General features: G+C 33.8%; 2 protein-coding genes and 1 pseudogene across 3 annotated transcripts; 2 read left to right on the plus strand and 1 right to left on the minus strand.

Moving 5' to 3' along the window:
• Nucleotides 1-1,929: 1,929 nt before the first annotated feature.
• Nucleotides 1,930-7,644, minus strand: LOC143573420 (putative serine/threonine protein kinase IRE). The gene is made up of 17 exons (XM_077058308.1): nucleotides 7,194-7,644; nucleotides 7,047-7,113; nucleotides 6,780-6,960; nucleotides 5,409-6,680; nucleotides 5,159-5,334; nucleotides 4,837-5,086; nucleotides 4,663-4,755; nucleotides 4,434-4,574; nucleotides 4,257-4,349; nucleotides 3,915-4,098; nucleotides 3,754-3,839; nucleotides 3,572-3,660; nucleotides 3,403-3,454; nucleotides 2,728-2,784; nucleotides 2,480-2,647; nucleotides 2,209-2,289; nucleotides 1,930-2,100 (listed from the first exon to the last, which is right to left on the minus strand). Exons 1-17 carry the CDS (start codon nucleotides 7,642-7,644, stop codon nucleotides 1,930-1,932), a joined length of 3,612 nt encoding a protein of 1,203 aa, XP_076914423.1.
• A 4,482-nt stretch (nucleotides 7,645-12,126) lies between these two features.
• On the plus strand, nucleotides 12,127-18,383 carry LOC143573421 (mitochondrial intermediate peptidase, mitochondrial-like). The gene is made up of 17 exons (XM_077058309.1): nucleotides 12,127-12,326; nucleotides 12,452-12,533; nucleotides 12,637-12,689; nucleotides 13,258-13,312; nucleotides 13,489-13,627; nucleotides 13,712-13,766; nucleotides 13,891-14,095; nucleotides 14,234-14,329; nucleotides 14,709-14,828; nucleotides 15,755-15,880; nucleotides 15,978-16,133; nucleotides 16,301-16,417; nucleotides 16,503-16,628; nucleotides 16,733-16,800; nucleotides 17,421-17,556; nucleotides 17,656-17,821; nucleotides 17,922-18,383. Exons 1-17 carry the CDS (start codon nucleotides 12,160-12,162, stop codon nucleotides 18,164-18,166), a joined length of 2,112 nt encoding a protein of 703 aa, XP_076914424.1. The 5' UTR covers nucleotides 12,127-12,159; the 3' UTR covers nucleotides 18,167-18,383.
• An 890-nt stretch (nucleotides 18,384-19,273) lies between these two features.
• Nucleotides 19,274-23,022, plus strand: LOC143573422 (protein LPA2-like; annotated as a pseudogene). Its single transcript, XR_013142427.1, has 2 exons — nucleotides 19,274-19,625; nucleotides 22,564-23,022. The product of XR_013142427.1 is annotated as a protein LPA2-like (transcript).
• Nucleotides 23,023-26,820: the final 3,798 nt, after the last annotated feature.

Genomic DNA, 26,820 nt, shown 5'->3' on the forward strand with positions numbered 1-26,820 from the left:
ATAGTTGAGAGAAACTTATCCAAAGAAGTCAAAGCCTTTACTTAGGTCCTATATACTGAACAAATCCTAACCTCCATAGAACAAGCTTTAGAATAAAAAATCTGGAAGGATGCTATGGAAATAGAGATGAAGCGTTAATGAAGAATGGCACATGGGAAAAGTGTAACCTTCCTTCAGGAAAAAAATTGTGGGATGTCGATGGGTCTTTATTATTAAACATAAACCATATGGAACTACTAAAGGATATAAAGCACGACTAGTCGCTAAAGGCTATACCCAAACATATGGGATTGACTAGTCTGAGACAATTTCTACCATAGCCAAAATCAACACAATTCGTGTATCTTTTTTCCATCGTCGCAAATGAAGGATGGCATTTTTATTAATTTGATGTTAAGAATGCCTTTCTGCATGGAGAGCTAAAAGAAGTTTACATGGACGCCCCACCTTGATTTACAAAGAATTTCAAGACAAAGGAAGCGTGTTGACTAAAAAAACCCTCTACGGGCTTAAACAGTCACCTCGATCTTGGTTCGGCAGATTTACTCTTGCAATGAAAACATATGGCTTTCAGCAAAGCAATTCTGATCATACACTATTCCTTAAACGAAGAGGTAAACTTGTCACTTGTTTAATTATATATGTTGATTGATCATTAGAGGAAATGATGATGAAGAAATGAAGAAATTGAAGGTAAATTTATCCATAGAATTCGAATGAAAAACTTGAGGATATTGAAGTACTTTCTTAAAAGGGATTTTTACATATATCCCCCTATTAAGACCATTAATTACATATTTCCCCAACCTTAAATAGTTAATTACATATTTCCTCTTTTCATACTAAATTACCTTTTTACCCTTTTAGCAACTAATAATTTTAAAACCAAAACTAAAGAGTTAAAACCCATATCATTTTCTCCCACCAATACTCAGGGTTTGTTTCTCCATAGAATCATATGGTTTCTTGAATCTTGAGCTTACTAGTTGTTTGGGTAGGTTTCGCTTCAGATCTGAAAAACTTGATTGTGGTGGTGTTCGCCGGAAAACGGATCGAGCAAACCGGTGGGATGTGTGTGGTGGTTCGTCATCTTCATTGACGAACTGGGAATCGAGAAGTGTGGTAGAAGGAGTGGATGAAGTGGTGGTGGTGCGGCGGTTCCTCGTCGGAGACGATGAGCACTGAGCAGTCCTTCGTTTACCCTTGATTCCTTGATTCTTTCGTTCATCTTTTTTATTTTAGGCACAAGAATAGATGCAGAATTTGAGAATATCAACACATCAACATTCATATGTTTATATTTATTTTTTTTGTTTTCTAATATAAAGGGTAAAATAGTAAATCAATGAGTTAATTTTTATAAATTAGGTAAATATGTAATATATGTGTTTTAAAGAGAGGAAATATGTAATTATATTTTTATGGTTGGGAATATATGTAATTAAAGAAGTTAATAAGGGGAAATATGTAAATGCCCCTTTTTAGAATTGAAGTCCTAAGTGTCAGAAGAAATACTTTCTTGACCTTCTAGCCGAAACAAGGATGATTGATAACACACATGCCAACACTCACAAGAAATACTTTCTTAACCATAATTTTGTTTTATTTCAAATAACGGAATTTATTTATTTTTATCATTTGTCAAATCTCATGTAATACACGGGGTCCACAAGCTAGTTTTAAATATAAACAAATAAATAAATAAAATGAAACATAACATGCTTTCAAAGAATCTTTCACTTGAAACAAAGGAGTAAATGCGTAATGATAATAATGACAATCGATCTCATGAATTTTGGTTAGTGATGGTTTGCATAAAAAATAAACTCCCTTTTATTTATTTATTTACTTATTTATTTAGTTTTGTTTGAGAGGTTAAAGAATATATGCATCATGAACACCAAATATGATAGAACCCAAAGTAACAGATTAGCTTTTCTTGTTAGGTTTAAAACTGTCTGTCGGTTTAGAACCGTCAATCGAGTCTTGAGCATTCTTCGCAAGCACATCAGAACCGTCTGTCGGTTCTAAACCGTCTATCGAGTCTTGAGCATTCTTCACAAGGACATCATAATTTATAGAAGCTAGCTGAGACAAGTTCTGATAAACAAAACAAAATCGCTAGCTTAGTTAACGGGTCAAATCGATTAATTTAGATATGTAGGCAAAACGGGTTTGGTCAGTTTGACCAGATGTACAAACTGTTACCTTAAATGAGAAATTACTAAAAGAGTAATTCACATTGAGATTCGAAGCACCGAATTCTGCCAGGTTACCACATTCATCATCCTGCTTAAACAACCAAAGGATTAGAAATGAAAAAAAAAAAGTTTACTTTCTACTTGTTTAACCAGGTTTGACTCGATTAGCTTGTTCCGTTTATAATTAACTTTCCACATGTGAGCTAATTGACTAACTAATAACAATAAAAATAAAATGAGATGTGACATGTTTGCATATATAAAGGATGCATACATACCTCCTCATCTAGCATATTGCCATATGAACTATCGCCAAATGTGCTGCCTGTATCTGACATATCATCAAAGTCACTACCACCATCAACTTGATCATCTTCTGGATTCCAAATATACCGACCTATAAAATAACTCGTGTCAAGTGCTTCAGCAGATGGTATGAATGTGGCCTGTAGGAAAACGAAACTTATATAATAAAAGTTGCTAAATATAAGCAATTTTACTATTTCATAGAGAAGTATCAAATCACCTTCTGCCTTGCAAGTGTGTCCCAGTGGATATTCCTAAAAAACTGGTGTGTCTTTACCTGTTTATACCATAAAACAGATCAAATTATAACTTTTGTGGTGTATATGTATATGTAGACAGTTTTTTTGTGACAATGGGTAGAACAAATTAAATCGTCCATTTTCAATTAAAAACAAAAAGAAACTAAAATACAAGAAAATGGTTAAATTGCAATGTTTATTCATCTCTTTTACCATTCTAAACATATACAAAACAAAATTTGTTTGTTTAAAACCTAAGCATATGTAGGTTATGTGTATCATGTGTAGGTATATCTTCCTACACATGTGTTGGTAGACGTTTAAAAGTGAAAACAAAAAAAAAGCATATGAACAAATTACGTTAGTGACTTTTTATGTATATAGCATAGACATTTATATGTAAGAAGTAGAAGTCCTGAAAAATATGAACCATTGATAGAAAAAAATTTAATGATTTGGGTTTGTTGTCTTTCTTCTTGCAAGAATTTAGTCTTTTGTAATGAATCTCTCCTTGTATACCGTTTGTGTATGCGTATGTGCCTATGTATATGTATATGTGTATGTGTATGAGTATGAGTATGAGTATGAGTATGTGTATGTATATGTTTATTTATATGTATGTGTGTGTTTGTTTATGTAATTGTAGAAAAAATTACCTCTTGAGACCCCGTTGCACCAAGACGTTGAGCTGGATTTTCAGTCAACAACCTAAGATAAAGCAAAAGGTTAACTTTACAACATCATGCAACTTATAAGCTGCTTCCTTAATATAAAATAAAAGTAAAAAAGCTCAGTTTTATGCCAAATTCATATCATCAAACTAACTTGTTAATCAGATCATATGCTTCATAGCTCATCTCCTCAGGAACCTTGGGCCATGGTATATCTCTATTCATAATATTGACAAAAACTTGCTGCATCAAAACAAGATGATGATTTCACGTAAGTAATATTTAAGAACTAAAAACTAATAATGAAACTATTAATTTTAGTGAGAGATATCCCACCTGTGGAGATTCTGCGTTGAATGGTGGGATTCCTACAAGTAACTCAAAAAGAATAACACCAACGGACCACCAATCAGCTGTTGCGCCTACAAGAACAAAAGCATTGCATGATAAGTATGAAGAGTAAGACATTATTATCAAATAAAGGGTACAGTGGTAACCGTGTCCCACGCCAAGAAGTATTTCAGGAGCCAAATAGTCAGGGGTACCAACAACTGACTGTTTTTGACCGCTTTCGGTTGTAACTTCATTCTCCCCATAAACAGGAGCCCTGTCGCCTGATGTCCCTGATAAATCGTCTGTGCTGTTTATTAGACCCACCTTAGATAGCCCAAAATCTGACAGCTGTAGCATTCAGTTAAAACACTGACTCAGTAAAAGTATTATGAAATAGTAACATTACAACAAAATAAACTTTCTCCTTGCTCTTTGAAGTTATAAGATAAAATTCAGTAGCCAATTATCAAAATACGGATTACAGAATGAAAATAGAAATTGTGGACCTTGATGTGGCCATCTGGACCAATTAACAGATTATCTGGCTTCATGTCTCTATGAATGATATTCAAAGAATGTAAATACTCCAATGCAAGAACCTGCAAAATAATTAGCCAGAATTCAAGTTTACATGAAAACATTACTTTTTAAAACAAACAACAGAAAAGAGAAAAAGTACTCACAACTTCAGCAATATAAACACGCGCCATGTTCTCTTCTAAGCAACCGAGAGTTCTCAATAAAGAGAAAAGATCTCCTCCATTCAAAAACTCCATAACCAGATACAGGTTTTCTTTACATGTGAATGAGTAGAAAAACCTGACCTGTAACAATTTTCATGATTTTTACAAAACAAAAAAGTCAACTCTGTTTTGACTAATTCTTTATGTGCTTCTAATAATCTAATCTCACCACAAAAGGATTGCGAACAGATATCAAAATATCACGCTCAGCTAGAATACTCTCAACCGCATTTTTACGAATCATATCAGCCTTCTTCAAAAACTGCAATACTTGATCCAAATTAAGTCACTGATTATTCAAATTATTCCAAATCAATTACTTCAAGTTGTATAAAGTTCTCACCTTTATGGCAAACACATCACCTGTTGCCCGTTTCTTGGCTAGAAAAACCCGTCCAAATGCGCCTCTGCTTATCGGTTTTATTATTTCAAAATCTTCAATAGACGTCCGATCTTTAGAAAATGCATTCACGGGGCTGGCCCGCAGACTACGGGCTATTTCATCATCTACCGAACTATCTTCATTGCCCATGTTACTTGATGACTCTATCTTATCATCATCTATCTGCCCACAGAGTAGTACATATTTCTCCCTGTATTTTGAAGGAAAGGCTTTCAGTTTAGTTACGAGATCCTATGATAAAATTTATAAATGAATTACTCACTGTAATAGTTTCTCTATACGTCTACCAAACGTCTCAACAACAAGCGCATCCGCCTTTCTGTCTTGGATAGCATATTTTAGGTCTGTTATATGATCAAGCATTATCTCGAGTGCACTGTATTGGTTAGTGTTGTTAATACCGGCCACTGATCTAGCAATTTCCAGTAGCTTATGTATCTGCCATTTGATTTGATAGATGATTTCAGTATCTTAGATTATAAAAAAGATGAAGATTGATAAATAATTACTACCTGCTGCCAGTTTTCATGCTCAGTTGTGGTCTTTCTTTCACTCAAAAATAGTTCAATCTGATTGGTTCTTGGTGTTAGTAAAGTTGATCTAGGTGTCAAGCTTCCACCAGAAGAACCTATGTGACATGTAATAGGTGTAAGGGTCCCACGTCTTTCATTAGAGATATCGGGCAAAGTCTGCAGGTTTTCCATCACATAGTTACTGTCAGCTTCATGAATACATTCTAGTATATCTTCAGAGCATTGACAAGTCAACCGTTGTTTTCTAGGTGATGATTCATCAGAGTCATCTGGTGTACTGGAAGAAGATATTCTTTCAGTTTCGGGATTTCCAATAGTAATATCTGCATTCTTGGGTGTACACGCGTCAATAATCCTTTCAAAAGTCTCTGCAACTCTATACAGTCTTTCATTGACAGTTAAACCTTTCAAATCACATATGTCAGCAATGGCACATATTCTAGAATGTTCTTCCACATGTACAGTCGGTATTTCAACTTCACATATACGACAAATCAATGAACTTTCATAACTATGATGAGAAACTGAAACCTCAGATGTATCTCTTCTTAAATTTGATGATATCTCCAACTCCTCGGGAGGACAAACTGGTATTCCAATAGTTAAGAAAGGATCATCTTTTTGATCAAATTGGTCAGAAACATCTTTTGTTGGGGTGTCCACGTCATCATGGCCTTTGAGATTCTTGTCTACTGTTGATGAAGCAACACTTTTAGCAGCACTAACATCAACATTGTCAATTACATCTACTAAACTTAACTTTGCTTGATTTTGCTCTTTGTTTTGATCAACCTGTGTTTCATTGACTTCAGTTTCATAATAGCCACTGGAGTTTTGGTATGTAGATTCTATAACTTTTTGATAAACACTAAGGTCACTAAGCTGGTGAAGACCTAACATATGATGACCTTCATCGTAACCACATTCTTTGTGGAACTGCACAAGCCGGGTGCATCGAGTAAGAATAAACAAAAGGCGTGTATGAACTTGTTTAAGAATACCCGTTGGTAAATCTTGACGGCGGTCATCCAAAATCTGAACAATGTTTTCACACTTCAACCAAAACTCATTGGGTGCCATTTTTGCACACTTTCTTGCAATAATCAACAAATCCTCCAAATTTTCTTGCAATTCTTGGTGCATTGAAGTTTCATCAAGTATGCCCACCAAATCTCCAGCGAAAATAGCCAGGTCAGCATCGATTTCTTCCTTTAACTTATCAAACTTTCCTCTAAGCATTACCAAAATCTCCTGAACTTGATACATATTGCAATGGCATAGAGCAACCATATTAAGAGTGAACGAACCATATATATATGAAATTTAGAATAACATGAACCAATGATATACCTCCACACGCCCATATCCAAGCGACTTTGCAAAAGATAGAGGCCTTGATCCTTTGGAGCCAAGGTCATGAGTTAAACTCTTGAGATCGGAGGCTCTTTTTTTAAGACCACTCGTGGCACGCAGTATGGCTTGGAACCTTGGAGATTGCATTTCTTTAGACATAGTTGCATTACCCTGTAACCAAGCATTAAATAAAAGAAATCTGAATCATTAATTAAATATGTAAGACAGATGAAGTGAGTCTTCTCTAACAAGGAGTAGATTACCTCGAGTCCACCAATGGGTGGTGGAAGGACTCGCAAAGATTTGGATTGACTCCATGATACCTTCTTGCCTACAAATTCATGAGCGATAACTTCTTGAATTGATTAATCGAAATCCCTACTAGTTGATAATAAATGATAATGTAAGAACCTGGATCAGCACAGCGCGGAGGAACAAGAGTCTTATCTTTATTACTAGTGGCCAAATTGGAAAGGTTAATATCGGTGGAAACAACCCGAAGGGGAGAGGGAACAGAGCAAGTGGTGCGAATGTGATTGAGGCCAAGGGAAGAAGCATGGAGTAAGTAATCCTCCTCTGCCTCATCGTCCTCTTCCAGCTGGCAATCTTCGTCGTCTTTAATATTAATATTGTCTGGCATTTGGGCCATGGTTCGGGTGTGGCGAATGGGAATGGGAGGTATTTTCCTCATTTTGAGGATGGAATTGGAATTGGAGTTGGAATTGAGGTTTCTGTAGACATGATCGATGGAATTGTGTTCGGGTTCTGATGATGATGATGACGAAGAAGAGGCGGTGGTGGTGGTGGAATTGACATTAGTAGATTTATTATTATTATTATTATTATTATTGGTGGTGTTCATGGCATATTTGTTTTCCACAGTGTAGTGAGATGGGATTGAAGATGAAGATGAAGAAGATGATGATATCTTTTAGGTTTTTGTTGAATTTGGGGGAATTTTGATAGAAAGAAACAGAGGAGGATGGGAAAGAAGAACGTATGGGGAGATATTTGCGGGAAACGGAGTGGACACCGATCCGAATCATCACCCTTCCGGAGGCATGTCAAATGATTTTATATTTTAAACAACTTTGGCTCAAATTCAAAATAATTATTTTATTTTATACTAGTCGGAGGTCCGTGTATTACACGGGTAATTGTTTAAAATTTTAAACTTTTACCATTAAGTGAAATACAGTCAACAAATTGATCATATATTATTAATACAATTATAATTAAATTAAAATTACAGAAATTACATAATTAAGATTCCACAAATATGTTACAAATAGATAAAAACTTTCTTTTGCACTACATTTATGATTGTATTAGCTAGTATACATTCTTTATCAAAAAACAAAAATTTTAGTCCATGTCTGCTTGTAACTCTTAATAAGTAAAATATATGCCGCTTATAACTCTTGATATAACTATATATAGTTGTCCGTCTGACAAAAAAAGGTTCTCTAAGTACATACCAACTTTAGATAAACGATAATATATATCCATGATACTAATAAAAAAATATTCATACACATAAAATATCATAGTTTTTAATCAATTAATATGATGTCATTTGAGAACATCTCCTGTGTTTATCCAAAACGAAAACATTATTATCCCAAAAACCATATACCAGAACTTTGATGATATAATCATCCTTAGAGTCTTTACAATTTAAAATTGATTGATCATGATAAATTTGTTGTCATTAATATTCTGTGTATGACAAATTTTTAATTGACTTCATATTTTTACAATTAAAAATAATCAAGCAACATAAAAACCGAAAATTTAAAAATAACAAAATGATTTGTTTATTTCATATGAATGTAATTGCTAGAAAAATGAAAATACATACTAACATTAAAACCATTTTCAGATAATAGTGATTATTCTAAGTTAAAAAATATTAGAATATTTAAAGTTGCATAAAATGAATGTGGTGATTCTTATTTACAATTGTTGAAAGTATGGCTGCCACGTTTGTCCGTAACATGAAACCCAACCCAAGAAAACTCGTACATGAACCCAAACTAACCTGACCTAAGAAACTCGAACCCAAGAAAATACTAACATGAACCTGAACCAAAGTAATTCCGGCTGATGTCCGAATTCTAGGTTTCGGGTCAACCCGAAAACTTATAGTTTTAAAATCATATGTATTTTTAGGTATTAAATGCTAAGCCTTAGCCGTTGGAGTTATTTGAATTTAGTCCAAGTCAATTGTTCTCATTCCACATATTATGAATCAAATGTTTATTGTTTATTATTTTGAATATAAATCATAATAAACACTTTAATTAAGACTTCAAAATTCACTAATCGTCTATGGAGAATACTTATTATATTTAGTAATTGATTTGATTGGAATAAACCTATAATTCATATGAATGTAATTGCCAGAAAAATGAAAAATACATACTAACATTAAAACCATGTTCAAATAATAGTGATTATTCTGAGTTAAAAGAATATTAGAAGATTTAAAGTCGCATAAAATGAATGTAGTGATTCTTATTTATAATCACTGAAAGTAGGGCTGCGACTCTTACCCGTAACATGAAACCCAACCCAATAAAACCAATACCTGAACCCAAACTAACCTGACCTATGAAACTCGAACCCAAGAAAATACTAAACCGAACCTGAACCGAAGTAATTCGGGTTGGTTCTTGGGTCAGAATTCTAGGTTTCGGGTCAACCCGAACTTTTTGTTTTAAAATCATATGTATTTTTAGGTATTAAAGGCTAAGCCTTAGCCGCTGACGTTATCAGAATTTAGTGCAAGTCGATTGTTCTCATTCCAAATATTATGAATCGAATGTTTATTTTTTTATTATTTTGAATATAAACCATAATAAACACTTTAACTAACACTTCAAAATTCACCAATCGTCTATGGAGAATACTTATTATATGTAGTAATGAATTTAGTTGGAATAAACCTAATAAACACTTTAACTAACACTTCAAAATTCACAATCGTCTATGGAGAATACTTATTATATGTAGTAATGAATTTAGTTGGAATAAACCTATAATTTTAATGTCATATATTGAAATGACTTAAAAAATAAGGACCATATATGAAAATTGGAAAAAAAGATGAGAAGGGCTATGGTAATGACAAGTGGCAAAAGTGGTAGGCTTTTATTATAATAGATTTAGACTATAAGTAGTTGTCTACATATTTGGACGACAACGGGGCGTGAACACCGCTCCCGGGCCGATAAGGGGTGGGCGACTAGTTTTGTCACCTGCAATGTTTGTTTTTCTATTATTATTGTAATAGTTTGTGTGTGTGTGTGTGATATACATATATATGGGATACAACACCATTACACCCTTAAAACAAAAACTCACACATTGCTGACTGGGCGTCACATGGCGCAAGTTACCCCATTTTGTAACCCCTCCACTATACATAGCCTAATAAACGAGTTTGAGGCCATGCTTAAGTAGAGTTGTCTTATGAGTCTAAATAGTCGTCCTATAATTTGTATCAATTTATATATTTAGAACCTAAACAAAAAAAATAATAATAGACAAAAAGCATGCCATACTCGAACTATGTACGTGAAGGTCAATGAGCCGTGTCTCAGCTCTTTTAAGCTAAACAAGCCGAACTTGGTGTTACACAAGCTTGATTTAGTTTGACTCATTTCCACACCTAGGGCCGTTCATAAACCGTTGAAAGTTGAAAGCGTCACATGGCGCAAGTTACCCCATTTTGTAACCCCTCCACTATACATAGCCTAATAAACGAGTTTGAGGCCATGCTTAAGTAGAGTTGTCTTACGAGTCTAAATAGTCGTCCTATAATTTGTATCAATTTATATATTTAGAACCTAAACAAAAAAATAATAATAGACAAAAAGCATGCCATACTCGAACTATGTACGTGAAGGTCAATGAGCCGTGTCTCAGCTCTTTTAAGCTAAACAAGCCGAACTTGGTGTTACACAAGCTTGATTTAGTTTGACTCATTTCCACACCTAGGGCCGTTCATAAACCGTTGAAAGTTGAAACCAACAGAACTGTCCATACTGGTGAAAATCGGCCAGCTTCGGCAGTTTAAAATATGTGTTGTCTTATTTACCGGTTCCGGCCGCCATGAGTAAGTCAGTTTGGGGGACCGAAGGCAGTTCTCCGTGGACCGGACACGTAGCTTACCGAATCAGTTGCGACACGGATGGGAATGCATGCTACGAAAGATAGGGTCGAGTATGATACATCAACCGTCTACTCAATATCCTTGTACGGGTCCACAATCACTACACGAGATGAACCTTGGTTTGGTGAATTGAAGTTGGCCTTAGGTGTAATAGGACTCCCAGTTACTGTACGCGATCGTATACTGAGGTGCTCCCCGCCGGTTGTTGGAACGACGCGTGATAGTTTACGATTTGAACTCAGATTTGGTTGCTTAACATTTATTTACCTTTTCATATTTTATAAATATAGAGTTTTGTATGGATATTATGCATGAACATTCCTTATATTTTAAGAAAAAATTACCGCAAATGTATGTTTTAAACATTTTGCTGTTTAAACGGTAAACCTTAACTGATAAACCATATAACCATAAAAACCAGCCGGTTCAGTTTGTATTTTACAGCTTCGGAGCAAATGTTCGTCAAAATGATCAAACCATACTCTTACCATCCCTAGACGCGTTATTCTGCATGGAGGCAGGGGCGTAGTCAGCCTTAGGGGAATGGGTTCGGCCGAACTCGTACAAAATTTTGTTTTCATGTTATATATTAGTGTATTTTGACATCGAACCCATAGAAATTTCAACATCGAACCCGTAGAAAACCCAAATATAAGTGGTAAACAGTCGGTCTTTTGTCCCTCAAAAATTTTCAAACCCGTAGGAAAAAGTTTCTGGCTACGCCACTGCATGGAGGCTAGTGCGTAATTAATCACCACGACTAGTGGTAATGGTGTACTTAAGCATACCTTAAAATAGGGACTACTATACTACTAACGTAATAAACGATGTCTAAGAACCAAAGTATCATAAATTTCATAAAACCATGTGTAATAAACTTGTAATTTGCTCAAAGTATATCATAAACACCATGCCAACGGTTGTTTAAAAAGCCCGTGGCTCATAGATCGCATAATGAAATCTTGGATAAAACTAGCTAAAAAATCTAATTTGAAACGACCTGAGCCGAGCTGCCTTAATTTTGTAAACGGGCCGAGATGCCTCGTTTAATTTGAGCTTGGGCTTGATTGGTCGATTGCATTTTTTAAAAGCGAGGGACGATTTCTGTAATTGAACGTTAGTTAAGTAAGTTGTCAGATATTCGACTCCGTCGTGTTCAACCTCCCAATAACCACCACCACCGGCAACCGGAGAACCACCATGTACGCCCTAATCCGCAAATCACCTTCAATTCTCAGGTCCAAATTCAACATCCGACACTTCATATCACCGGCGGTTCATCGCATGGAGGAAACCGGTTTATACGGCTGCCATCATTTAAAAAACCCTAGGGGATTTCAACGTATAGTAGATGACGCCATTGAACGGTAAAATTAAATAAATTCGAATCAATATATTTACTTCATTCCGTATATTGTAAACCTAATTACTGTTTATGTTTGAGGTTAATGAATTAACTATGTTATGTATTGCTTTTGTTTTTTATTATTAGGTCTAATGAACTTGTTAGCTATATTTCTCGAATGCCGGCTGCTTCTGAAATTATTAATGCCATGGATGAAATATCAAACACAGTAAGGTTTATATTGGTGTATAGTATATGCATTAATATTATTACTTCAATTTTTACATCAAATATGATTTGAAAAGTATAATTGATCTGGTTATTTGCTTTAGGTATGCCAAGTTGTGGACTCTGCGGAACTATGTAGAAATACACATCCAGACAGGTTTTTTTTTTCCTATTTCCATTAATGAGACTCTTGGTTTAAAAATGCGCACCTAGGCGAGAGGCGCACTTGAGTTCTACGGTGGTGAACTCAGTGGAGTCAGTTATAGTGATCCTGTAACGGTCAAAAAATACGCTGTGTGCGCTTCAAATGACTTAAGGCACAGTTTGTACAAAAAAGCACAAAAAAAACCCTAAGGCACACCGAAAAAAGCCTTGAGGCGTGCGCTTTTTGTACAATGCGATTTTCCGTGCATCCAGATGTTGTATAGCAAACTTTTTAGGTTTTACATGTATGCAAGTCAATTATTAAATCATATATAAAGCTTATTGATGCCTAAATATTGAGTAAATGTGGCTATAAACCTATAGAAAATATATATAAAAAAAACTTCTATGATATTGCATGTCTTGCGTACGAAAAGCCGCCTTTGCTCTTTGCGTTTTTTTCTTAAATTTGGGACCTTGTCGCCTCGGTGCGCCTCAAGCTATTAAAACCAAGATGCATATGTGTTGTTGGAATCATTTTCTTTATGCTGTTTCTTGATTGTAATTAAGTTAGAATACAGGGAATATGTTGACGAGGCGTTGAAGGCGTCAATGAGGATAAACGAATATCTACATGTGAGGTGACAAGTTACATAATTGGTTTTGTTATTAGTACTTTGAAGGTCTAATGTGAGAATAGATATTATGAATAATAACTTTTTAGCTCTGTTTTTGGAATGTTTTAAGATTACTTGATGCAGCTTCTTGATTTTGCAATGATGATTGTGGTGTTCTTGATCAATGTTATGCAGTATCTCAATACAAATATTACTTTATATGATGCGGTGGTGAAAGCTGAAAAAGATCAAACTTTGACAAGCGAAGAAGCTAAAAGAGTTGCTCGGGATCTCCGCGTTGATTTTGAGAAGGGTGGAATTCATCTATGTGCAGGTTTTTTAATTCACTCTGTTGTATAACTGTTAAGTACTATCTTTAGTAAGTATATTTACTAACTATATATTTTTATATTAACAGAAAAGAAAGAGCGAGTGAGTCAGCTAAATGTTGAAATTGCTAAATGCTGTGCACAGTAAGTAATTATAATCCATATTGCTTCATTTTTGGATTACTTTAATGATGCATTGCACTGTTTCAGTTGTTTGTATTCAACAAAAACAAACCTTTGTTTATATCGATTAACCTATTTTCATTAGGTACAATGAAAATATAGTAAAGGAGCCAGGTTATGTGGATGTATATCCAGCATCACGGATTCCAAAGAACTTGCATAATCTTGTTAAGCCTGTTAATCGGTTAACTTCGCCTGGTTCAATAGTCAACATTAGAGAAAAGGGGTTCAGAATAGTAACAGAACCAAGCACTGTGTCTACTGTCTTGCAATGTACATCTGATGATGAGGTTCAATATGAGTCCTTTAAATGAAAATACATTCACTTTATTGATTTTGTTAATATGAACTCAGCAATATATACGATGACAAATTTGGAACAAATAAACTGACCCATTTTTTCCCTCTATATATTTGTTCTCGTTCAGGTTAGGAAAATGACATATATAAAAAGCAATTCTGTTCCACATGCAAATCTTGGTGTTCTTGACAAGCTAATCGCTGCACGTCATGAAATTTCTCAGGTTTGTCCTTATGTATTTTGGAAAGTTCTTTTACACATTGTATTTATGCATCATGCAGCATGTCATGATATTACATGGCGACATGGCGTGTAAATTGTTTTATCTTCAAGTATACTTCTGATTCCTGAAAAAGCATTTTTTCACTCATCCCACCAGAAGTATAAAGCACAATATAACGTGATCATGTCATTTTATGTTGTGCACTTGTGCATATATTTTAAATCCTTTTAGTAGACTGAACTGCTTAGCAAAAGCAATAATTTTAGCTAATCACGTCTTTTATGTTGTACATCAAAAACATGTGTCCCAAATTTTCATTCAACAAGCAGAGATGCGCTCCATGTGAAGAAACTAACCATTAGCATCTTTTTTGTTGCAGATAATGGGGTATAAATCATATGTTGAGTATGCTTTGCAGTCAAATATGGCTTCATCACCAGATGTTGTATCATCCTTTTTAGTTGAGCTGAGTAAAACTGTACAGCCCAAGGCAGTTGAGGTACTTTTCTCAAAAGTCTCTTCTAATGGTTGGTTTCAGTCAAAGGTGACAGTTTTGACCCATTTACCAAATTTGTTGATTTGGGCTATACTTACTTTTTGTTCTAGCGGATCGAATGGGTAAAATTGTTGAAATTGAAAATGGGTCAAATGATTTGAAAGTCACTGAAAGTGTATGCAAAATGTACTCAAATTGTTCTATTAAAAAAACTATTTTATTCTTGTAATTTAATACTATAATTAGATTAAAGAAGAGCCAAAAAACCGTGTTTGCAGGTTGCGTTTTAACAATACTTAGAGCATACCCATTCCTGTTACCGTACCAGTAGATCTGTAAATGAACAGAACGAACACGATTGGTGTATGTTCGTGTTCGTTTGTTTAACTTAAACCAAACAGATGATCAAACATGAACATTTAAACGAATGGAATGCTCTTGTTCATGTTTGTTCGTTATGATAGTGAACGTGTTCATATTCGTTTATGTTAGTTTGTTAACAGTATTAACGATTGGTTCATGAACGTAAACAAACACACATAACTGAACATAGATGAACGAACATAAAGGGACATAATTGAGGAAACAACAATTAAAAGTAAATGTGGACATCAATCTTCTAGGCTTAAGTAATTAATAAAGCTAGACTAAATTATAATAGATCTAAAATATTTTAATAGATATCAGTATATAACAAACTTGGAGAAACATAAATGAACTTTCACAAACATAATTGAATGAACGGGACATGTGTCCGTGCTTGTTTGTTTAAATAAAATAATTGAACTTATCACCTAACGCTTCACGAACAGTTCACTGAACGCTCTGCTCGTTTGCAGGTGTCACACCGGCTCTTTTTTGCCACCTGTAGTTCCAGTACTCCAATTTTCTCTGTTTCATTTCATACTTTTATTGCTTCAATATGTTAGGAGTTTGAGTCAATGCGTGATTTCAAAAGAAGGAAAAACAGCCAGCAAGATGTTGAACTAGAGCCATGGGATGAAGCATACATTGCAAGGTCAATGAAATCATCTGCTTACAACTTGGACTTCTCAGTATGCTATCTTGTGCTTTTTATATCTCAACTATATTAATACACTTAATGATGTCTTTTGTTATTTACTTAACAATTGCATTAATATTCTTTCTCAGGCCGTCTCTTCATATTTCTCTTTATCACAATGTATTGAGGGATTTAAAGTTCTAGTCGAGTCCTTGTTCGGTATGAAATTTGTTAATATTCCTCTCGCACCAGGCGAATCATGGCACCCGGATGTGATAAAGATGGCCCTACATCAACCCAACGAGGTGCATTTATATTTTTATGACGATTCATATTATATTCTACATTGCATCGCGCTGTTACATAATTTCACATTTTCACCTACATTTTAGACCCAATATGGGTTCTGCATTTAGCTTGTATAATAAGTGAACATAACATTATTGTATCACAAATAATATATTATTTGCAGGGAGATTTGGGGTATATATACCTTGATCTAAATTCTAGAAATGGAAAATATCCCGGTTGTGCTCATTTTGCAATCAGAGGAGGGCGTCGAGTTTCAAAAACGGAATATCAATTGCCAGTATGTTAATCTCTGTTTGTACCTGTCAAAATTGTCTGTATGTATAAAAAACAAGTGACTGAATGTTTTCTTGATTATTGTGCAGGTTATAGCTCTTGTTTGCAATTTTTCAAAGTCACGAAGTTCACGAGTTGTGGGGCTTAATCACTCTGATGTAGATACACTTTTCCATGAATTTGGGCATGCTCTTCATTCCTTGCTTTCAAGAACAGTATGCACTCTTTTGATCCTTTAATTGTTTAACGTTATAAAGGCCTTGCCTTATGTAGTTATGTGTATCTTTGTCTTATTGTAATCTTCATCTATATTTTGCAGGATTATCAACATTTTTCAGGAACCCGGGTGGCTTTTGACATGGCTGAAACCCCTTCAAACCTTTTTGAGTGAGTACTAGCTGTTAACTAAACACCGCTTAAAAAAAGTACTTTAGCTTTTAGAAGTCCATTCATACATGCTTCAAATTGATTTAGTAGTTTTCATAAGAGTTATATGAAAAAGTATAGTTTTTGTTTTTGTGAAAGGTCATCTATCTATATTAAAAAGTTACAAAAACTAACTTTTTTATTACAAAAATGTTTTTTTATTTGGGTTGTTAGTTTTTTAACATCCCATTTATATTAAACCAGTGATTTGTATGAAAAAGATTTAGTTTTAGGAAAAAAAAATCATTTCTCAATCCTTTAAGAGGGAAAAGATATATATGCCCCACATCAGCAAATTTAGTATTTTAAGTTACTGTTTTGGCAATTTATCTATGTGGATATTTGGATATTTGTGAAGTGATTACGTGATTTTCGATAATCAGAATTAGATAATGACCTGTAAGAAAGGGGCTATTACTAGTTCTGATTAGCAAAGTAGATATTCTTGTTCACATTAGGTTAAAAAAAAGATATTAATTGTCTTTAGATTATGTTTATCTCAATATAATCAGTTTTGTTGAAGCTAGTATGATATTAAATACTTTATTAATATTTCTTCTAAAATTTGTTAATAATTTTAGGTACTATGCATGGGATTATAGAGTCTTGAAGAAATTTGCCAAACATTATTCAACCGGTGAAATCATTCCCGAGAAACTTGTCACCTCATTGCAGGGATCCAAAAGGATGTTTGCAGCAATGGAATTGCAACAGCAGGTCAAATTTTTATTTAATACTATATTTCTTTTGAATTTTAGCATTGTGACATAAACCACGAATATTTAAATCATTCTTAATTAATGCTTTGATCTACAGATATTTTATGCACTGGTGGACCAAACATTATATGGTGATAAGACATTGTCACCAATCAATTCCACCTCGGTTGTTGCGGAACTGAGAAAACAACATACCAATTGGAAACATGTTGAGGGTACACATTGGCAAACGCGATTCAGTCATCTATTATATTACGGTGCAGGTACATTTCTTATCAACCTATAGTTTCTAATCATCATAAGAACCATATTAATGTAAATCTAAACCTTGTATGTTATGTAATTAATTAATGTTGTGTGTAGGTTATTATAGCTATTTGTATGCCAAGTGTTTTGCATCAACCATCTGGGAAAGAGTATGCAAGGACGACCCGTTATCATTAGAAACGGGTACTGCTATCAGGACAAAGTTCCTGCAACACGGGGGTGCTAAAGATCCTGCACAATTACTCAATGATGTTGCTGGAGCTGGTATTACAAGGCACCAAAATGGAGGTATAATTCCCGACATTACAAGCCTTTGTCGCGAATTGAACTTAGGGAACTGATTACTAAATTAAAAGGGACAAAATAGAGATGTGTTACCGGTTATTGTCAAGTCAAGGGATCTTATACAGCAAACGGAAGTAGTGATGTGAAATTACCTTCTTGCTCCCTTCCCCGCCCATTTGTCTTCCAGAAGGGTGGTCAAGGTTTTTATTAATTATTTTAAGTGTATCAATTAATAAGATAGGATGCAGTTTTTGGTTTGGTGTTTGAAACTTGTGATTGTAGAAAGCGTGTGAAGTAGACTATTTGTTCTCACACGCTTTCTAATTGCTTGTGAGACTACTTGCATTAAGGGTGAATGATGATGACCAATAACCCAAATAGATATTTGTCTTCTGCCTTTTCTTGCATCGGCGTGCATCAACAAGAACCCGTTAGAAGGGGTCAAAGACCATGACCCAGCCGGGTATTCATGATAATCAGTGTATGAATGTACATACTAAAGAAAAATGAAGATGAAAGGGCATTGAAAACGTTAAATATTCTGCTGATAATGGATTGATTATTAAGGAAAAATCCCCTTCCTGTGAGGATCAATCCTCTTTATATAAGCGTGTATATGGGCTAGAAGGCTCATGAGTGTCTATTGGGCCCATAACCAGTGGGTCAAATCCAGTTAAGAATAACCTCCTCAACTCAACGTGTTGAATCGATGTTATTGATGTAGTGTTGAAACATGCTAAATTAATTATGACTTAAGGTCATTCGTATAATGACTTAAATCATTTTATTGTTTGATATATGCTATAGTATACTGGATATTATGTTATTTAGATCACATTAACTTGTTATGATTCATCTCTGACATTAAACAAGTGGTTATAACCAAAATGTAAGTGCCCACTTACTAATAATGTTCTAGTTTCATATAGTGAAACGTGTACTGGTTCCATAAAGAAGAGATAAAAAAAGAAGTTTCAACTAACCAAACCAAACCAAACCGAACTAGCTAAGTCGTTACACCGAAAGAAAAACATAAAAACGAATACGAAAAGTTTTACAAGTAAAAGGGTTCAAAACACACTTTTTAGAACTACAAGATGAAAAGCAAAAACTAAAAAACCACCAACAAAAAAAAACTAAAGGATTAACGAACTGAAGAGAAAATGGCGTTAATTATTCTCCCCTCCTCATCTTCAACCTTGATCAGTTACAGCCACAAATCCCACCGTCATCTTACCCATCTAACCGCCATTAAAGCCCAAAACTCACCACCAGAATCAACCGATGACACCTCATCTGCCGCCACCACCTCTCCCCTAGGGTTCGGCTCGAAACAAAAGGGGAAAAAGGAGCGGCCGAGGATTATTCGACGAGAACCGGTTGAAACGCCTAAATTTGTTTCGCAGCGGACCGAAGAACCGACTGAGCAGGGAGCTAATGAGCGTGCGTTTCTTCTCGCCTGGTTAGGCTTAGGCTCCATTATTATTATTGAGGGGATTGCTCTAGCCGCTTCAGGTATACTTCTTTGTTACTCGATTAGTTTACACTATTTAATTGATTAGCTTAGCTTTTGATTAAGTCTTATATGCTATGAAGTTAAAAAAAATTAGATTTGTAACATCCTTGTATCTATTTTAATTTGAAAATTTTACTAGTGTAAAGGCTGACACAACGGTTGCTTGTGTTTTTTGTACCAAAACTTGCATATGTGGATTGCTATGTATGTCATGACAGACTCCCAACTTGTAGTTAAAACACTTTTGTTATCCCTTGCTGACTTGAAACATATCTTCTCGTTAACTTATCCGAATGACCATCATATTTTACCTTTAAAAGCGGCTGGACTAATATATATCTAACAACTGTGATTACAATGTAGGGAGAATCCCCCTCAATATATGGGAAACAAAACGGAAATGCCAGACGGTCCTTTAACGCGCCCATGAGCTAAGACAAATAAATCCTGATAATAAACTAGCGATCATAAACCCTAGTTGTAATTAACACCTCCGACCATCCACACTTCCCTACCAAACCGGGACAAACTCTCTGCACTCTTGCCTTCAACCTTTACCCAAGTACCAACGCCGCTATGTCGCCTTCACCTCTTCATTGTTTCATCTCTATCGTCAACTATTACCATCTCCCTGCTACAAACCCTAACTGATAGGCCAGAAAAACAAACCAAGTGAAATTCAAAATAAATAACCATAGTAAAAATGAAATGAAGGATGGATACAGGTTTACAGTTTTGTGTGTGAATTCATTTAGGGGTTTTTCGGTTTAAGTCCAAATAAGTAATCTATGGGCTATGTGAAGATAGTTATTAGGTTTGCTGAAGAAATTATTGTTTATATGTTTAAATATGTGATTGGTGTGCCAATGTGGTTTGATGGTTGCTGTAGGAAGCCGGGCTCAGTTAAGGGTGCAAACAAGCCGAGCCCGAGCTTGTCTAGGCTTGAGCTCGGCTTTTCAAACTTACGAGAGAAATCGACCTTCGCTTGTTTAGAGCTCTATTTCAAAAGCTCGAGCATGGCTTGGGCTCGGCTCATTCATTTATTGGTTTAATTCTGGAAAGGATTTCTAGCCCTTCGGGCTAGTGAAACCGCCTTTTTTATTTGTTTCTTATTATTAAGTCTTTTCTTTTATGGATGCTTAGTTCCCAAGAATTGGAAATGTTATAAATAGATCATAGGACCCTTTTATATTGGTAGATAGAAAATTTCTTTTAGTTAATAGAATCCAAAAATAGTCAATGCTGAGTAGAGGTGGCAAATGGGTTGGGTTGGGTCGAACGAGTCATGGGTTGAAATGAGTCATGGGTCAAAACAAGTATGGGTCAGAATGAGTTTGGGTCAAAACGGGTCAATTAAAAAAAGGGTTATTTTGGTTAGGGTCGAAATAGGTTAGGGTCGAACCGGGTTTTGAGTGTTTTTTTTATTTTTTGTGAATGAGAATAATGGCGGAAACATTTTAGTTTTTTTAGATTTTTCGTTTTTTATTTATATTTTAAGTTATGATTTTTATAATTATTTTTTTGAATTTTTTTGAGGGGTTTTATATTAAGATCAAAAATCCTCAAAAAAATATTCAAAAATAGTAATAAAAAAATTATAACTCAAAATATAAATCATAAACAAAAAAAGTAAAAACACTAAAATGTTTCCTACGTTGTCCTCGTTCCATAAAAAAAAAAAAAAAAAAAAAAACCCACCTAGAATCGAATCGTAACCGAAAGAATCGACGAAAATGAAACAAAGAAACAAAAAGCCAAAACCGGACCACATCAATCGAAATCGAAAAAATCAATCAAAACGAAACTAAAAGAATTCAAACTGAACAAAAACAAAACTGAAAAAATGAACAAAAACGAGTCCGGAATCGACCAGAAAGAAACAAAAGAAACCAAAACCCAACACGTCACGGGTGAAAACTCGTGTTGGCTTGAAACCTGAACCGAACCTGTTCCAATCTGAAACCCGTTTCGTGCCGAAACCTGTCTTGTACGAAAACCCGTTCCGATCCGAAACCTGTCACATTTCCTTAGGACACTAACTCACATCGACCCATTTCTTTGAACTTACCGACCCATTTTGACCCGAAAATAAAAGAATGGAATTTCAAATGACTCATTTTGACCCATTTAGTTAAAACCTTTTACCCAAACCAACTCATTTAACTTTTAAAACAACTTAAATTGACTCATTTGAAAGGGTTTGGGTCAAGATTGCCACCCCTAATGCTGAGTTTTGCAACAAATCTTGCCGTTCTTGCTGTTTTTTTGCCAAAATAATTATTTTATTAATTAGTTTATATACATTTATATGTATTTTAATTATAATTTTAATATATAACATAATATATATCATTTAGTTGTTTTTATCATAAGTTTATATATAATAATAACAATAGTAAAATATATATTTAATAAAAAAATTATATGAATAATAGGCTAGTTTAGGCTTGTGAGTTAGCTTGAGCTCAATAAGAGAACCCGGGCCTCGGCTCAGTTATTTAACAAGCTTAGTTTTAGTCTCGGGCTCGTTTAAGTGCGGCTTGATTTGAGCTTTCAAGGAGCCGATCTCGAGTAGCTCATGAGCGGCTTGGCTTGTAGACACCCCTAATCACGACCCGAATATATTCGACCAATAACTAAAACCACTCATTTCTCCACCTCAATAGAGATCAATAACTCTGCAATATACATAGCTGATATTATTTGTACAATGATGCAACTTTATGACTTTGACTCATCTTCGGTTAAGATTTCATTTTCAAGCTCACTCTTTTTGAAAGTCAAAACCGTTTTTAACTATCGCAACCACAGGACTGTCTTTCTTTACCCGTTTCCATAGTACATGTAAATATAATACTTATTCTCTAGAATCAAAAAAATATTTTCTGTTATGTTAATTTTGTTTTCTCCTTTGATTGGAATGTGTTGTGTATACAGGTTTCCTTCCAGAAGAATGGGACGCTTTATTCGTTATCTGTATCCTTCATTTACCCCAACTGTCTTCTTGTTTGTTGCTGGAACGGTTGTCTATGGCGTTGTGAAATACCTGGAAAACGAGAAACCGAATAGCTCAAGTTAGATGTTGACATGTATGTAATTATGAGCCGTATCATAAGTACCTGTATGATTGTTGGTTTGATTGAATGTTAAAGGTAAATGCCATATGAAGGCATGTGAGGGGTAAAAGCAAACAAGTCAGAAGGTGGATTATAACTTACAACTTATAAATGCCCTTAACACTCCTCTTTCACCTAACTCAATAATAACATAAGATAAGATTTCATATGATAGGTATTAAACTCTGTATCTATATTCGTACCGTTTTGTTCCTATAATAACTACTCTTTTACCACTAGCCATTGCTCTTTTCAGAGGTAAACCAAACCACGTGAAGTATTCGCCTTTTGTTTGTTAATCTGTTTATTTTTGGACACAATCATAATGCCCCCTACCTCAACCTCCATGCTTGATGGTACCGGCCCATATCGTACATTTGCTCCTAAAAAGAACAAGTCTTCCACAACAATCTTTCACTGTCACACATTTACGTATGGTTTTGGTATGTCATCTTTATGTATGTGTTTATAAAAGTGGTCCATGAGACTAGAGGAGTGGCTTAACCACATGGATTGTTGGGCAGGTACCTACCTACAAATAGACTGGTCACTTTGTGTACTATAACTATAATAAGCTTAATGAGAGGCCTGATTGGGTTGGTATTTGGTAAGTTATACCCAATCTCTACTCATTTCTAGTTCATCCACTTTTGGTGTATAGGATTTTCATACGACTTTTAAAAACATGTATATGAAGTAGAAACAGTTGTCGCGTATTATGTGTATTTGTATTGAATAAAACGTCCTAATTCATTTTATTACAAAAGATATTTGTATTCGTGTAAATGTTTGGACTTTATTACAAAAATATGAAAAAAATTAATAATATTAGATTTGATTAAAGTAAGACCAACTGAAATTCATAAGAAACAATGAAAAATGAGCATGATAAATTATGAAAAACTTAAAAACACAAGGAATTATAAAAATTAAAAATTAGATTTCTTTCGACCAGGTTAGGAGTAATGCAGTCCGGCTTACAGTTTGGAACCGACTAGGTAAACAAAATCAATTGAAATATTAATAAAAAATTAGAAACATTAAATTTATATAAAGATTGCGTGTGAAATAATTCTTTTCACGTACATGAATCTAACAATATTAAAACGTACAAGTATTTCGTGCTTTTGAAAATTTTCATTCATTTTTCTTAAACCTTTAATATTTAAAACATTCAATCTTTTTATGAACCTACCATTTACTGCCCACGGCCGATTTCATTTGGCCTTTTCAAAAATCGTAGCTGCCGGTATGGCCAAAAAACTTGTCTAAATCAGTCTAAGTATATATATATATATATATATATATATATATATATATATATATATATATATATATATATATATATATATGCGCGTGTGTGTAAGTAATATATCATTTATGCTATTATGTATCTAAGATAATGAATATAAATTTATATAGTTAGAACTGAGCCAATACATAATATATTTACACACGAACTTAAATGTTATGCAACTACCTAATATTCTAATGGAATGAAGCGTATAATCTTCCAAAAATCTAGACAAGCTATTTACCATGAAAAATATCATGCTATAAAAAATCTACAACTTGAGTTTTATATTAACATTATAACATATTGTATAATTTTATTAGTTCAATTAAATATCCAAAGTTACTTCCCTTTAGTTCAATTACATTATCATTATATTAGGATATAGTAAGTGTAATACATGAATGGTTAAAAAAACAATAAAAAACATATGTCCCCCGTATTACGGGGCTGTTTTACATTACTCGTTTTCAATATTTATATACTTTTTTGGATTTAATTTTATTTATTGTAATGAAATTTATAATATACTTAGAGTTTGATGATAAAAAGTTTTCACAAATAAGTAAGATGTTATAACCCGGTTTAAAAGTTATCTGTGTTTGGTAAGACCCAAGACCCGCTTATTTTTTTTACTATAAAGTTGTTTTTAATTATAAATAATATTTAAAAAAAAATCATATAATAATATTTAGTATATCCTATTTTATAGGATTTTCACATCAAAAATTTGGTGAGAATAATTTTTAGTTTAATGAGATTTTATAACCCGTTTAAGGAATATATGGGTTTGATAAGACCCATACCCGTGAATTCGGGTTAAATGCATGAAAAGCCCCCATTTAAAAATCAAGCAAATCTGGTGACTCCAAAAAAATGGGGAGCGACCACATCCGTATTACGGGGGTTGTTTTATATTATTTGTTTCTAATATTTATTTATTTTTTGAATTTTACCTTTGTTTATTGTATGTAAGTTAAGAATATACTTATAGTTTGATGATAAAAGGTTTCACAAATAAATAAGATGCTATAACCCGGTTTAAAAGCTATATGAGTTTGGTGAGACCCAAGACCCGTTTATTTTTTTACCATAAAATTGTTTCTTATTTATAATAATATATTTTAAAATTATCATATATTAATTTTTAATATATCCCTATTTTATAGGATTTTTATATCAAATATTTAGTGAGATTAGTTATTAATTTAATGAGATGTTATAACCCGTTTAAGGAATATCTGGGTTTGGTAAGACCCATACCCGTGAATTCGGGTCAAATGCATGAGAAGCCTCCATTTAAAAATCAAGCAAATCTGGTAACTCCAAAAAAGGGGGAGCGACCACATCACGACACGTAGGATTTTTATGTTTTCGTTTATATATATTATAGATAGATACATAATAACATACCTTATAGATTCATAAGATATAAATAATGATAAATAAAATTTTATAATTCATAAATATCTACAAATCTTATTAAATGGTAATAGTATTAAATACAACATTATTTGTAACTTTGTTAGTTATTTTATAAATGATAATAGTATTAGGGGTCAAGTTATTCTACAAAGGGTAATAAAAATGAGAAGTGTGAGAAGCCATAAATAATTGACATGTGTCAAGTGAGGACCAAAGGAAAAAGGGTATAGAGGTAATTGTACATATTTTCTCTTCCCACATGCAAGGCACATGTCAATACCCCCATCATTTTAGAATGTTTATAACTTTTTCGTATGATATTTTTCTTTTAAAAAAAAATACATCATAATAACAAACGTTTTTCTTATCTTTGATATGAGTATGATTTTTGTTATATAAAATTTAAAACAAAAATCACGTAATTGTGTCTTTTCGCACACCATTGTGTCTTTTTTCGTCATTGTTCTTTTCGCACACCATTGTGTCTTTTCGCACACAATTGTGTCTTTTCGCTTATCGTTGTGTCTTTTCGCACACCATTGTGTCTTTTCGCTTGTCACTGTGTCTTTTTCGTCACTGTGTCTTTTCGCACACCATTGTGTCTTTTCGCTATCATTGTGTCTTTTTTCGTCATTGTGTCTTTTCGCACACCATTGTGTCTTTCGCTTATCGTCATTGTGTCTTTTGGCACACCGTTGTGTCTTTTCGCTTATCATTGTGTCTTTTTTCGCACACCATTGTGTCTTTTTTCCCACACCATTGTGTCTTTTCGCTTATCATTGTATCTTTTTTCGTCATTGTGTCTTTCAACTCATCATTATGTTTTTTAAATACTAATAACACCGTTGTGTAATAATATGTAAAAATAATGATAAAATAACAACAATTTATATAATACATAAAACACAATGATTAATATATGTTACACAATAACTTGAAACGTAAAACACAATGGTGAATACGTATGACACAATGACCTAAAACGTAAGACACAATAGTGAATACGTTACATATTACACAATGACCTAAAACGTAAGACACAATGGTGAATATATAACACAATGACTTGAAACGTAAAACACAATGAAAACAACATATTACACAATGACACGATGAACAACAAAAAAACACATTAAAAAACCCAGTAATTTAAAGATAAAAAACGCTTATTATTATGATGAATTTAAAAAAAAAAAATAATGTCGTATGAAAAAGTTATGGACATTTTAAAATGATGGGGGAATTGACATGTGTCTTGCATGTGGAGAGAGAAAGTCAACAAAGGTGGGTTATTACCTTTCATGCCCTTTTTATCAATTTTTATTTATTAAATAATCTCAGTCATTCAAATATAAGATC

Source organism: Bidens hawaiensis, unplaced genomic scaffold, assembly GCF_021521415.1.
Source record: "Bidens hawaiensis isolate Kalapana, Puna unplaced genomic scaffold, B.hawaiensis_p1.1 tig00026420_1, whole genome shotgun sequence".
In the NCBI taxonomy this organism is placed as follows: domain Eukaryota; kingdom Viridiplantae; phylum Streptophyta; class Magnoliopsida; order Asterales; family Asteraceae; genus Bidens; species Bidens hawaiensis.

Excerpts from the sequence above, each read along its gene's own strand:
- LOC143573421 (XM_077058309.1), top strand. The coding sequence starts at position 12,160 with ATGTACGCCCTAATCCGCAAATCACCTTCAATTCTCAGGTCCAAATTC. Across the intron at positions 16,629-16,732 it reads ATTCCTTGCTTTCAAGAACA|GATTATCAACATTTTTCAGG; the intron begins GTATGCACTCTT and ends TATATTTTGCAG. Across the intron at positions 17,822-17,921 it reads TCTATTATATTACGGTGCAG|GTTATTATAGCTATTTGTAT; the intron begins GTACATTTCTTA and ends TGTTGTGTGTAG.
- LOC143573420 (XM_077058308.1), bottom strand. The coding sequence starts at position 7,644 with ATGAACACCACCAATAATAATAATAATAATAATAATAAATCTACTAAT. Across the intron at positions 4,756-4,836 it reads GTGATGTGTTTGCCATAAAG|TTTTTGAAGAAGGCTGATAT; the intron begins GTGAGAACTTTA and ends CAAGTATTGCAG. Across the intron at positions 3,455-3,571 it reads GCATATGATCTGATTAACAA|GTTGTTGACTGAAAATCCAG; the intron begins GTTAGTTTGATG and ends GCTTTATCTTAG.